At 49.1% G+C, this 13,049-nt stretch overlaps 1 protein-coding gene across 2 annotated transcripts in view; it reads right to left on the reverse strand.

Moving 5' to 3' along the window:
* The window catches only part of PPP2R3A (protein phosphatase 2 regulatory subunit B''alpha), a 40,684-nt gene that overhangs the window by 5,437 nt on the left and 22,198 nt on the right, over window positions 1-13,049 (reverse strand). For both annotated transcript variants that reach the window (XM_008923399.2, XM_018080012.1), the window contains exons 6-12: window positions 8,091-8,177; window positions 7,197-7,353; window positions 6,028-6,076; window positions 5,433-5,522; window positions 4,300-4,475; window positions 3,676-3,794; window positions 2,186-2,292 (exon numbers count right to left, since the gene is read on the reverse strand). In XM_008923399.2, the coding sequence (XP_008921647.2) occupies window positions 2,186-2,292; window positions 3,676-3,794; window positions 4,300-4,475; window positions 5,433-5,522; window positions 6,028-6,076; window positions 7,197-7,353; window positions 8,091-8,177 (785 nt within the window). The remainder of the gene's footprint in view (window positions 1-2,185; window positions 2,293-3,675; window positions 3,795-4,299; window positions 4,476-5,432; window positions 5,523-6,027; window positions 6,077-7,196; window positions 7,354-8,090; window positions 8,178-13,049) is intronic.

Genomic DNA, 13,049 nt, shown 5'->3' on the forward strand with positions numbered 1-13,049 from the left:
GTTTTGCTCCTTAAGGCTCAACAGTGCCTGCCTTTCCCATCTTGGAATAAATGCCTTCCACCTTTATGGCCAAGAGGCATCCATGGGATGCTTTTCCACGGGATCAGCACTAAAGACAGTCACCTCCCGTCCTTCCAGGCCAGTTTCAGAACTCCACAGTCCCATAAAAACAAATATGGGCTCGTGCAGTTAAACACCCATTCCTCAAGATTCAGCTCTAGCTTGTTCAGAGGAGGCAAATTACCCCAGGGAATTCTTTGTCCTTCCTTCTGGCAAACACACATTTTGGCTCTGGGTGGTTCAGGGATGTCCTTCATCCCCCTTTCCCACCTTAACTCTGCAGGGTTCAGGGAAATGAGCAGCTGAGCCATCAGGTGACTTGAGGGAGACATGGGCTGGGCTGCCTAAACCAGCACCTGATCCCGTGCCTCTGTACATCTGATCCTGTGCCTCTGTCCCCCTCTCCACCTCTGGGATGCTCTGCCTTTTGCCTTGGCTCCTTGTTGCTCAGAGAAAGGGGATGTTTTCCTGTCAGGAGCTGATATTTCCCACCCTCTGGAGAAAGATCTCTTTCCACGAGGGCAGCTGTGGTTTCCATGTCCATCAGCTGGCTGAGGCTGTTACAGTGAACAAAGCCATGCCCACTGCTGCCCCAGCCTGGCTAATCACACCTGGCATCCCACAGCCTGGGACAGGATCACCAAATCATCTGCAGGTGCTGAATGATGGTTGTTTTCAAATGTATTAATAAGACAAAGACCAACTTAGCCAAAAATCTTCCATTCTCTCAGAGAGCTCATGAATTGTCTTGGTTTTGTCCCAGCTCCCTGTTTCTGTCACCCTCAAAGGACAGCACCAATAATGGATGTGTGAAAACTCAATGGCTGTGTCTGGCAAATTTGTCTGGGCATCCAGCTCTTTGTTTTTCCTTTCCCCTTCCTTTTTCCCTGCGTGGTCTGTTGCTATGCTCCACAAATGAGATCTAATCCTGCTGCCATGACTACAGAGCTTTTCAGGGGCTCTTAAAAGCAAGCAGCAAGGTTCTGCCATGCTCTTTACAGGAAGACACAGAGCTGCCTCAGACAAACTCCACACATCTGACATCACCTGCCGCTTTTCCTCTGGCTCTGGGGAGTCTGGGGAGTCCTGGTCCTGCACAGCTTTAATGGCAGCCTCCTGTTCCCTCTCTGTGCTGAGGACACAGGTGTTGCAGAGCAGCTGCAGGGAATGCAGCAATTCCATGTCCATCCTGCCTTCCCTCATCTGCCATTGTGAAGGCCACAGAAAGGCAGCTCAGAGGGGATGAGGGAGCAGCCCATTGCTGTTTGGATGCACATCACAGGCAGGGAGGGAAACAGCTCTCAATGGCTCTGCAAATCTCTGTGGCTAATTAGTAGGTGCTACTGTTATCCCAAGCAATTCCCAGGGGGGGAAGTTTTGACAATGATGCAATCTTCTCAGTGCTCTCTTGGCTCTGCAAGTGCTGTTCAAGGGATGCAATCCTGAATCGTGCAAGATTGACATGGGGGAAGCACTCCTTGCACGTCTGTTATATAAACCTGGAGACTTCCAGAGAAATATTCTCAAGATACCAACCCAGACACAAATCAAAAAGGTGATTATACTGAGTCTCCACATATCTGCAGGAAGCCCTTGCACACAGAGAGATTCTGGAGCAACTGCTCTGCCTAAATTCACTGACTAAAGATAGCTGGTGTGTCTGTCCAGAATTTTACAGAAGGCAGAAACCTGAGTATAGGTATTGCAGAAAACAAATGTATTAGAGAAAAAGTCTCAACAAACTTAAGTCAATGAATGAAAACGCTGAAATACAGCTTATGGAGAGCACGGACTAACAGGCATAAAGTTTGGCAGAAAGTAAAATTATCTGACCAAAGAAAGTCTCTGGGAGGTGTAATAAATGTAACAGAGCTACAGCTTCTCATCTGTGACAGTGTGACATGGTCAACACCAGCAGAAGTCACTGGATAGATTTTTTTGTACGGTTGCCAAGAGAAAAAGGCTTTGTCCTTTCTCCCAGCTCTCTTCTTGGGTGGGTGGAGCTGATTCAAATCCACTTTTTAGTCCACTAATCCATTCCCTCTGCTGAAAGTGGCACCCACAAGCTCCTCCCAGCCCCCAGCTGAGGGTGCAGTGTCCCTGGGCAGTGCCAGGCTGTGCTCACCCCTCCTGCAGCGGCTCGTTCCCGGACTCCTCGGCCACCAGGATCTCGTACTCCTCGGCCGCGTACCTGTCCCAGTCCGAGGGCTCGGGGCCGTCACTGTCCACGTCCTGCAGAGACCACACAGCCAGGGACTGTCACAGCCAGGGACTGTCACACCTCCCTGCAGCTCTCACACACAGGCACAACAGCAATTCCAGCAACAGAAAGCAACTGGATAGAAACAGCCACTCGAAAATGGCCTTAATTGAGAGACCCGCAATTACCTCGGGGTATTTGAGCATCAGCACATAAAGGGCTATGAAAAAATACATCTTGCAGTCTGTAAGTTCTAAGACCTGAGCTGCCAACAAACTGTATCTGCTTCATCTCAGCAGGGCAATAACCACACACTTGCTTTGCCCTGGCTCAGCACGCCCCGTGTCTGTGCAGTTTGGAAGTGGCTGAAGAACCTGGGGGGTAAAATCTTTTCATTAAATGTTAATTGTAACTGAACTTTAGAGGGACTCCTCACTGTTTGCTAAGTTTGGGCAAGTCTGAGAGAAGATTACAGGATAACTCCCTATAAATATTTGGCCCTCTGCCAATTACTGTAAGATGGTTATTCCCCAGCCCTACTTGACTGCTCTTATGATGATCCAGTTTAAACAAACAAACAAACAAACAAACAGGGTGGTTCTGTCTTGGGATATATTTGAGCCTTGAATCATGGAACCACAAAGTTTCTCTTGGAGATTATGTGGGAACAGCTGTGAGGGAAACAGAGTTGGTTTTGGCATCCCCTCCACTGTACTTTGAGCAGATAAGAGGCTTCTGGGAGATACTCAATAAGCTGCAGTCACATCTGGCTTCCCTGGCTGTGCAGGGGGAGCCACAACTGAGGGCCTTCACACCAACAGCTGACAAAACTCAAGTCTTTGAACATCCCACAGTTTGTGGGGAGCAGCAGCTGCCAAATCCCAAAGCTACACCCTCCTCCTGTATTTTCTTTGCTTGGGAAGAGAGGATGATGAAGGACAGAGCAGCCAGGCTGAGAAGCAGGCAAAATCTGCAACATCCAAACCTTCCCTGTGGGCTGAGCCCCCTCTTGGCCTCTGACTCAGGGCAGCTCAGCAGGCTCTGGGGGTTCTCCCTTCACCCTCACACTACACTCACTGCCAGTGCTGGTGCCAGAGGGGCAGGGATGGCAACCACATCATGGAACAGCAGCAGAACTCGTGTGGGGAGGGACCCAGGAGGGCTCCAGTCCCAGCTCTGCTCAAACCAGGATTTGCTGTGAGGACAGATCGAGGGGCTCAAGGCTTTGTCCATCACATCTTGAAAAGCTCCAAGAACAGAAGCTGCACAACCTCTCAGGGCAACCTGTCCCAGTGTTTGACTGGTCTACTTGTGAAAAAATTGTTCTTATATTCAGTTGGATTTCCCCTACATCCAGGAGCACTGCAAAGATGGGTTTGAAAAAGCTTGTATTTAGGAATAAAGGTGATTTATACCTTTTGCACTGCAAAGGGATCCCTCTGTTCATTGTCCAGGTATTTCTCTAAATTGAAGAAGGTGTTGAAGAACACATGAGCCATTCTGCACCTCTTCAGGTCTCGCAGGGTTACTCTTCCTACAGAAAAAGAACTCACATGATTGTGCTTCTGAGTTCTTACTTAGTGGGAGACTGGACCTTGTCAGTCTCAGTTTTAACTTTAACATCAGCAGGCTTCAGTATTACAAATTTCTTCCCAACTCAGTCAAGGATTTTAACATTATTCAATAAATGGGTGTGTTTATTAGGCTTAAATCTCACATACATATGGAGGTCTCTGACATTCATGTGAGATGGGAAAGAATGTGAAAGAAAGTCCAGTTTCATAATTTAGACTGTCAGCACATCCCACAGCTGGAACACAAAAGACATGTTGCTCCAGTTCCAGCAAGTTAATTCACAGTGTCTCTTGTTTTAGTCTTTCAAGCCTCCTGATGGCACAGCCAGCCCTGAGCAGTGACTGTGCAGTGACTGCACCTCTGGCACTCCAACACAGTACCTACAGACTGGTCACACAGGGACATCTCCTTCCCAGTTCACCACTGATCAGAGAGGAGGAGAACTCTGATCAAACAGGACTTACCTTCCCTCTCTGGCTTAACGAGGTCCAGCATCTGGCACAGCAGGTCCTGGAAGGGCAGGGGCTCTATGCCCATCACCTCCATGCGCTCACACTGCTCCTCGTAGAAATACTCCAGCTCATACATGGACAGCACTCCATCCCCATCCAGGTCCATGCACCTGAACCAGTACTCAATGCTGGCAAAGGAACAGGGACAGGGAGAGCTCAGCACTGCACTACAAATCCATCCAGATTGCAGCAGTGCACATTCCCCTTCTCCCATCCCCTAAGGCTCCTCTGCCCAAAAGCTGGCACAAACCCAGGGATGAAAATATCCTTTGGGAAGGGCCAGGGCACAGGCCAACACCCAAAGCACGTCCTGGTGGTCTCCCAGGTGGTTTGTGAGCACAGCCCTGCTCACGACCTGTTTCACCTGGCAGCTGTAACAGTGCCCACTGTGCCGAGCCCGAGGGGCTCACACAGGTCAGGGTGTCCCTGCCCGGCCCAGCATTAAGAATTGGCCAAATCCAGCCAAGTCTGAACCCAGGGCACTGGGGGACCCTGGTGAGGGACAAGGCAGGCACGGTGTGCTCTGCTTTGCTCTGCTCCTTTAGACAGAGGGCAGTGCTCCCAGGCAGCCCACCCTGCACCTCTGGGGGCTCCAACCCTACATTATGAATTCTTCTCATTCTTATGCAGAAGATTCCTTGTCCCAGTAATCACACACAGACCTGGATGAGCTCTGGACAGCAGTCTCCCCCTGGCTCTACAAACCAGGCCACGGGCAGGTTTTAAAAAGGGACAAAGAGAAGGTTCCCCACAAACCCTTCCTGCACGCTCGGTACACGTGTGAAGAGAACATGCCTCACCTCTGCCAGCTCCTCAGGGGTTCCACCCCAGAGCCAGTCCTTCATGGCACAGGGGAACCAAAGGCACTGATGACTACCAAGACATTTAACATTACAAGAAAACTCTGCTTCTACACAATTTCTCTTCAAGAAAGGCAAATGATCTGATCAAGAGTTGACCATAAGTTGCTTTCCTCCTAATGGAACCCAAGCTGCCGTCTCTTGGAGAGAGTGGCAGGTCACAGAAGTTTCTGTATCTTCTGTGCTCATCTCAGTACTTTCACCAGACACAGAAATCAGTCAGACCTTGTAGCACTCCTTTTGTCCTCCTCCGAAATCAGAAGCCACACAAAATCCGCATAACTCATCCTGCCTTCCTTCTGAACCTCAGTGCCTCTGGAACACACAGCAGGAAAACAGTGTTAAAACCCACCAGGCTCCTAAATACTCACAGTGTCAGCAAACATATTTTTCAAAAGTCCCAAATCATCAGTGAGAGAAAATGGGGCATCACCACCCATTCAGCCTGTACCCCCTGCACCTCCAGCACCAGGCACAGCGTTTGCTGTCACTGCAGAGCTGAGGCTCATCTACCACATCCCCTCCCACTGCAAGGGCTGGGCTCTTTCACCTTCCAGAGACTTTCCAGCACTGCTCTCCAGCTATCCCTGTGCAATATCACCCAGCTATGTCCACCCATCCCATCCTACGGGATTTTGTAATTTGTTTTCTTAAGATACCCAGAAGTCTCTCTCCATTTTCAGGCAGCTCCAGCTGGAGCACCCTATTGGAAACCATTCTGATCAGTGGGGGTTTCTGAGAGTAACTTGCATGTCTAAGCAACCTCACAGGAATTCCCTTCCCCAAGCAGGAATTCCCTTCCCTTCCCAGTCCCCCTCACCTCACCACAGCGCCACTGAATATTCGCTCAATTATCCTGTTGGATAAAGCTGGGAACAGAGAAAACATGGAGAAAATGAAGCCACAGGTCAGAGGAATAACTGCAATCATTGTTTATGCTGAATCTACACAAAGCCATTTCCCATTGCCAACAGAATGCACTGCCTGTACTGCCTGTCTGACCTCTCTCTGTTCAGCAGCATTTTATAAAAACCAAGGACGATTGTCCCAGTGGGTCTGCCTCTGTATTCTCCCAAACACCACACTGTCCCACGAAAATGGCAACTTTTATCTGGATCCTTGGACATGGGCAGTTACTCCTGCTCTGCTGAAGAAGGATTTGTCACATAAGCAACCCTACCGGTAGCAGGAGACTATTTCAGTGTGTACTGCAGTAGAAGTTCAGTTACCAAGACAAAATAACACACCAAATGCCACAAAACACTTCTCAGCAGAGCACAGGCTGTGGTAACCCCCAAACCTCCTGTGCAACAAACCCTCCCCCCCAACACTGCAGCCTCCCAGCAGGGACCAAGTGTCCCCTGTCACCTCTCCATCCTCACCCTTCCCAGCCCTACGATCACCACTCCTGACCCTGGGACTGCCACACTCACCCAGAGCCCCCATGGCCTTCCACAAACACCTGCACTTGGAACACGGGGGCTTCTTAGCCCTTTGTGCATTTGTATTCCATTAATTTATCCATGGTCCTTGAACCCTTGAAAACTCACAGCACCTGCTCAGCTTGTGGAAAGGAGGTTCCACACTGAACTCAGGAGATGTTCTCCTGAACTTCCCCAAGCTTCACTGGACTCTGGAATTTCTCTCATTGCACTTCAGCAATCTTGGAAGTCCACATGGGTTTGTCCTTTTTGTCCCTACTTCCAAGTTCCTGCAAAACCCTCAGCAAATAATAATGTTTCAGGGCATTATTTTAGCTTCTGGCAGCGGCCCACATGTGAACAGAAGCTCCATCTGAAGCTACTCATGCAGAAAATAGTGTGTACTGCAGTTCTCTGTGTCTGAGCCCCTGCAGCTCACTCTCTAAATCAGCATTTACTTAAGAGATGGATGGCTCCATTTAAGCTTTTTTTGAGGCTTTACTCTTGAGTGAGAACACTGTACTTCCAGCAGTGCCCCTGGTCCCAGCACAGCCTGCAGGCACCGTACCTTGGTCACTGTACCGAGCCAGGTCCTTCTGGCTGATGTAAAGGTCATGGTCAGTGTCCAGCTCCCAGAATTTACAGTAAATCACATAGAAGTGCTCATAGGAGAAATAGTCTGTGATCTGATTTATGTCATCCTCTTCTTCCAAGAGAGCAAGGGTCTGAAAGAGCACAAATGAAGTGGGAAGTTAAGCCCAGAGAAGAGGCAGCTCTGCAGCTGAAGTGCTGCAGGCTGGAGGAAGCTGGGTGAACACAGCTCTGAGAGCCAACCTCCACACAGCCTTTCTGCCCAAGAGATTCTCACTGTTTTAGCCAAGTCCTTCACCCTCCAGCCTGAAGACTTTGTGGCTCTTTAGGCTGGGCTGGACACGAGCAGCCTTAGACAGTTTTAAGCTGGTCCTCTTTTGGATTAAACATGCAGAGGACAGAGATCCAAATGCTGCCATAAGGGCACAGCAGGGACTGGAACAAGACCTCAGCTCCATTTGTTCTCCTGGGGGATCAGCTCCTGGGGTGAGGACCAGCTGTCAGAGGGCTGGGAGGCAGGAGATGGGCTGTCCTGCCCCTGGCACTGCAGCAGCTCCTCCTGGCTGCCTGGGAGCCACTGCACAGGGTGCCCTGCTGTGCCCTGCTGCCCTTCCTGCCTGGCCAGACCACAGAGGCTGCTCACGCAGCTCCAGACCTGGTGCTGGTCCCCCCTGACCTTCTCCCAGTGCCCCGTTGGCCACTGCAGCCCCTGCTGCTCTCAGCTCAGCTCTGACCCAGTTCCTCCACCAGCCCCAGCGCTCTCCCAGCATGGAGCACTCAGCCTGTCCTGCTCCAGGCCCAGCTCCCTCCTCACAGCCACGGGATCGTGGACAGTGCATCCTGGATCTCCCTCACACAGAAACCAACGTACTTGCAAGAAGTTGCTTTTCCTCAGCTCTGTCAGAGTGATCTTCCCAGACCAGGAGCGGTTCACGGTGTAGAATATTCTCTGTATAACCTGCAACACATGAGCAGTGCTCTTGAAATCAGCTCCTGAAACACTCCACTCTGGGAATTTAAACACTAACTTTGTTTATTCACTCAGTCTAAGGACACCTCTTTTTGCAAACTGCTTGGTGATCTTGTTTGTCTTAATTCACTACACAGCCTAAAAGTAACATTTGCTTTTGAAACAGTATTGCCCGTCTCCACTCTGCAAACACTTTCACTGCTTTTAATTCACCTCTTTGGGCATGCAGATGAATTATTTACGGCAGGAACATGTTCAGAGTGCTGATGGATCACTTTCAAACCGAGCTCAGCAGGTTTTAGGGGCTGCAGTTTGCACGGATCTCAAATGAAACAGGGTTCTAGGTTCAGGTACTAGGGAAAGAAAATGCCAGGACTTCTGATTCCTGCAGAGGAAGCAGGAGTGTAAATGAAAGGCACAGCTGATGTCTGAGCTATTGTGCCTGTAACAATGTCTCGTGTTCCAGGGGCTCCCTGAAAGTGAGCAACAGGGATTATCTGTCTGCATTTATCCAGGGGAGCTGTGAACCTCATTTGTCTCCTTTCCTGATCTCCCTCTGGTGAAAGGGAGTGAAAACCATGGGGGATGCACAGAGCCCTGAGGGACCAAAGGAAACAGCTCAGGGGATGAGACTGAGCACACTCCCAAGCACCTCAAAAAGCTGAGCCCTTCCTAATCTGCTCCTTGTCACCTTGTCAAGGATCAGCACAAAGTAGGGAAGCACAGGCAATAATAAACCTACAGGGCAAACAACAACAAATAAACATCCCAGCATGAGAAATGAGAAATAGAACTAACACGGCTCAGCACTGAAATCTAGGGAAGATAATTCTTGTTGACCAAACCCAATACAAACCTTTGATGTCTGTGAAATATTGACACATTATCCTAAAATTTTGGTAAACTTCAGTGCATCCTATTCCAACACAAAAATTAACTTTACACAACAATATGGACATTACAGGGATTAATCCAGCTAACAAATGAAAGGAGGTGGGTTTGTCTCTTAGCTAGAACTAGTTTCAAGTGGGCAGCCACCACTGAAGGGCCGTGCTTGGGATCAGTCACACAAGTGCTGCTTCTTAGTCCAGAACAGATCTGGAACCAAGTATGACATTGCTCTGCACAGCCTGCTTTGGGATACACAGATCAGTGAGACAGTAAATGCTGATGGCACACAGTTTTGAGAGCAACAAGAACGATTTGAGGATTGAAAACGTATCCTGAAGAGAGAGAATTAACAGACTCAGCTGAACATGACACCTACTGGTAACACTGCAGGCTCTTCATCACTCCAGGCCTTGAAGGTGGATGTCCTTCTAAAGTTGGGTGTCAGATCAATTAAAACCAAACACAGAACAGATCTATCCCAACTGCAGCAATCACTGAGCACTGTTCTCTGGCCTGTGTCAGAGGTCATACTAGGTAATCACAATGATCCTTTCTGGTCTTAAGCACAATGAAAAAGCTCTGTGTTTGTTCCTCTAATGCCTCTGGCAGCCACTGCCATTCTGGAGTCTATTTTTGGACTTTGTTTGGCTTTTGCTTCCCAGTTGCACAAGAGCTCAGAGACTGGAGTGGGTCTCACCTCGTCCATAACCCGTTATCACACCTGACAACTCTGTCCTGGCTCTTAAAGATACAGGGTATTCACACCATTCCAGGGACTCACAACCAGCAACCCCACCCCACACCAGGGATTCTTCTCCTCTGCCTGCAGGGTAATAAAGGACAACAAACTATTCCCATCTGAGACACATAAGAAACTGCTCATGTATCAGACCACATTGACAAAGATGTTCCATCTGCTCCCTCCTCACTGAGCTGTAAAATTAAGGCACTCAAAGGTAAAATGGGATCCATTTTCATCTCTTTTACCATGTCCAGTCACTCAGTGCAGGCTTTATTACTCAAATAACAGTCCAGTTGCAATGGATAGTAGTACACAGTATATATATCAGAATAAAAATCTCAACAGTTCTGTATTTTTTTCCAGGTTGTGAAAACCAAACTGCCAAAAAAAAAAAAAAAGCATTTGGGAAACACCCCAGACCATAATCACCCAGCCTGACATGATTTGCAGTATTTAAGACACGTTTGTCACTTTTGTCTTACTGAAAGCCATAACTGGTTTTGTTTTTCCCAGCATGGAAGGTTGTTTATTTTGAATTCAGTACATAATCATAGGCTCCTGGAATATCTTGAGTGGGAAGGGACCACCAGGATCATCAAGTCCAACTCCTGATAAGCCTTTGCAAGGAGGAGCCCCTTTCTATTTGCCCATTATCCTCATGTAATCGACCTCCAGGACCCAAACCACTGACAGATGAGTTCCAGTCCTTTCCCCACTCTTCCCATAGAAGAACACAAGCACATCTCTTCTGGGAAAACCCACAAGCTTTATTACTCCCTCACATCCTCCTCTTACAGATTTCACAGGTCACAGCACAACTGAGAGCACTTTTCCACCAAGCATGTGTTTTAGGCTGCTTAAGCTGAAGCTTTCCACAGCAAGTCAGCTCGAGACCTGGCCTGAATGTTCCTGTAGAAGTCAACTTTTAAAGCTTTAACAAACAAATTCTGCACAATGTTGTCTGCACCTATCTTCAACCAGCCTCAGGAGTTGGTTCTTTGAAACAACAAACTAATTAGTAACGACCAATGCTCACAGATATGATACAGATTAAAATTCCAGGCCAGGGCGTCCAAAAGGCACCTGTTTACAAGGTGCTGAGAGTGGCAGTGGAATTGAAAGGTGCATACAGCATCTTACCCCATTCTAGACTGGAGCTACGCTCTCGCAGTGATTTCAGCAACATAGTGCTGTTGTATCCAGGAACACGCTAAAGCATGTCTCCTTACAGAGCCCACGCTGTAACAAACCAAACTGTAATTCTTGCACTGCATGCAAAACACAGCATTCGTCACTGTAGGTGAAGTGATATGGAAGGCACTCTACTGAGCAATCAATAATGATCCAAGTAGTGCTCAAAATCCAAGGGAAAGCTGTCTCTTCAATTACGTTCCTGGTGATCAATACTCTATTACTGGATTTTGTTAACTTAACGAGAGACGTGCCAGACTGTCTGTGCAAGGAGAGGTGAGAATTATACTCCCACTGCTGCCAAGGGCAAAGTGCTGCCGCCTTGCAGGAGGGAGCAGCCTGCCCGCCAGTCCTGCCCTGCCTCTCCTGACCCTGCTCCAGCCAGGGAGGGCCTGGCTGTCAGCACAGACACCCCAAGCACGAGGAGGCTGAAGGACAGCTCACCTTGCTCAGGTTTGCTGCTGCACAGCCCTGGCCTCAGCCACAAGCACCACCTGCCCTGGCTGCACTTCTGTCCCAGGAGTGCAAACACTCAGTGCTAAAGGCTCTGACTGCAGCAGGGGAGCACTGTGGGGACATGGGCAGGCTCAGGGAGCACAGAGGAGCTCCATGTACTCATGGGGGTCTGGTTCTGTGACTGCTTTATGGTGGGGACAGAGGTGGTACCCAGGCACCAGAGAAGTTGTGCAGAAGGAGAGAGGAAGAAAAAGGTGGTGCCCTTTAGTGGGAGCCTGCACTTCAGTTTTCTTGAAGTGGAACCTCAGCTTCACACAGCTGGTCTCTCAGACCACAACCCATGAGATCCAGAAAGTGCAGTGGGGGTGACCATGTGGCAGATTACCCTACAAAGACATTTGTTTCTTGCCTGAAAAGTACAGAAAGAGTGTGTGACTTAAGAGGAACCCGTGAAGGCAGAGCACAGAGCTGCCTTTGTCAGCACCCAACAGCAGCACCAGGACAATCACACGTGGCATCCCGAGCTGCTGATACTGCAGTCAGAAACCAACACCAGTGGGACCTCAAACCTTTCAGCTCTCACCCCTCTGTGCACCTTGAACACCAAATACCAGAGTACATGTGCCACAGGCACTTTGCACACTCACCCACTCCTGTGCCTCCATAATTCCCTGGCCACTGCTCTGCCTGTGCTGGACAGTCACTGTGCTTTGTGTACCCTGCTCCATGGGGAGCATGTTCATCACACACTGGTGTTCACCATCACGTTCAAGTGCATCTAAAACATTCACAACTGGTTCCCTTTATACACCTCCAAAAAACATTAGTGTGACAGTTCAGGGTTTGCCCAGGGAAAGTGTCTTTCTGCCATCTGCTCCTGACAGGAAAGGCCCAAGGTGCCTGTGTGTGCCAGTGACCTCCCAGCTGCCTGTGTGGTGCAGCTGGTCCCAGGCAGGCCCTGGCAAACAAACAGGAGAAACCTTCAGCCCTGAGCCCTGCTGGGCTGCAGCTCCCACCAGGTCTGTCATTCTCTGAATTTGTTACTGCTGCACACATAAAACATCCTCACATTTATACCTTTTCTCCACATTCATGCCCGACATGAGACAAGCTCAAAGAGAGTCCAAACTTACTCAGCCTAAGTGCTGACTGCAGCCTTGGAACAAAGCTACAGAACAAACCCCAGAAACAAACCTCAGGCACAAGAGCTGGGAGGCACAGAAAGCCCAGGCAGGCCTTCTGGCAAGAGGAGAGCTGGATGGCAGATCCCTGTGTGCAGTGGATGCTTTGTAGCAGGAACAATCCCAGGTTCTCCATGCCCAAGTGACAGAAACCTTCCTACAGGCAGCCTTCCATGTCTCAGCAGCCCAGCACAACTCAGGGTGACTTAGCAACTCTCAGAGACCAAAGAACCTCCTTTCTCTTCATCAGGACAAAAAAGATGTTTTTATAGATTTGCTTAAGACCAGAAAGAATCATTATTAACCTTTTCAATAACCCCTTGTACACACAAGCAGGTTGGTTCTTCCTCTGGAAGCAGTTCCTAAAATACCTCATTACCAGATGTATTAAAAACACCT

This window comes from Manacus vitellinus, unplaced genomic scaffold (genome assembly GCF_001715985.3).
Source record: "Manacus vitellinus isolate BGI_N305 unplaced genomic scaffold, ASM171598v3 scaffold_49_pilon, whole genome shotgun sequence".
NCBI lineage: Eukaryota > Metazoa > Chordata > Aves > Passeriformes > Pipridae > Manacus > Manacus vitellinus.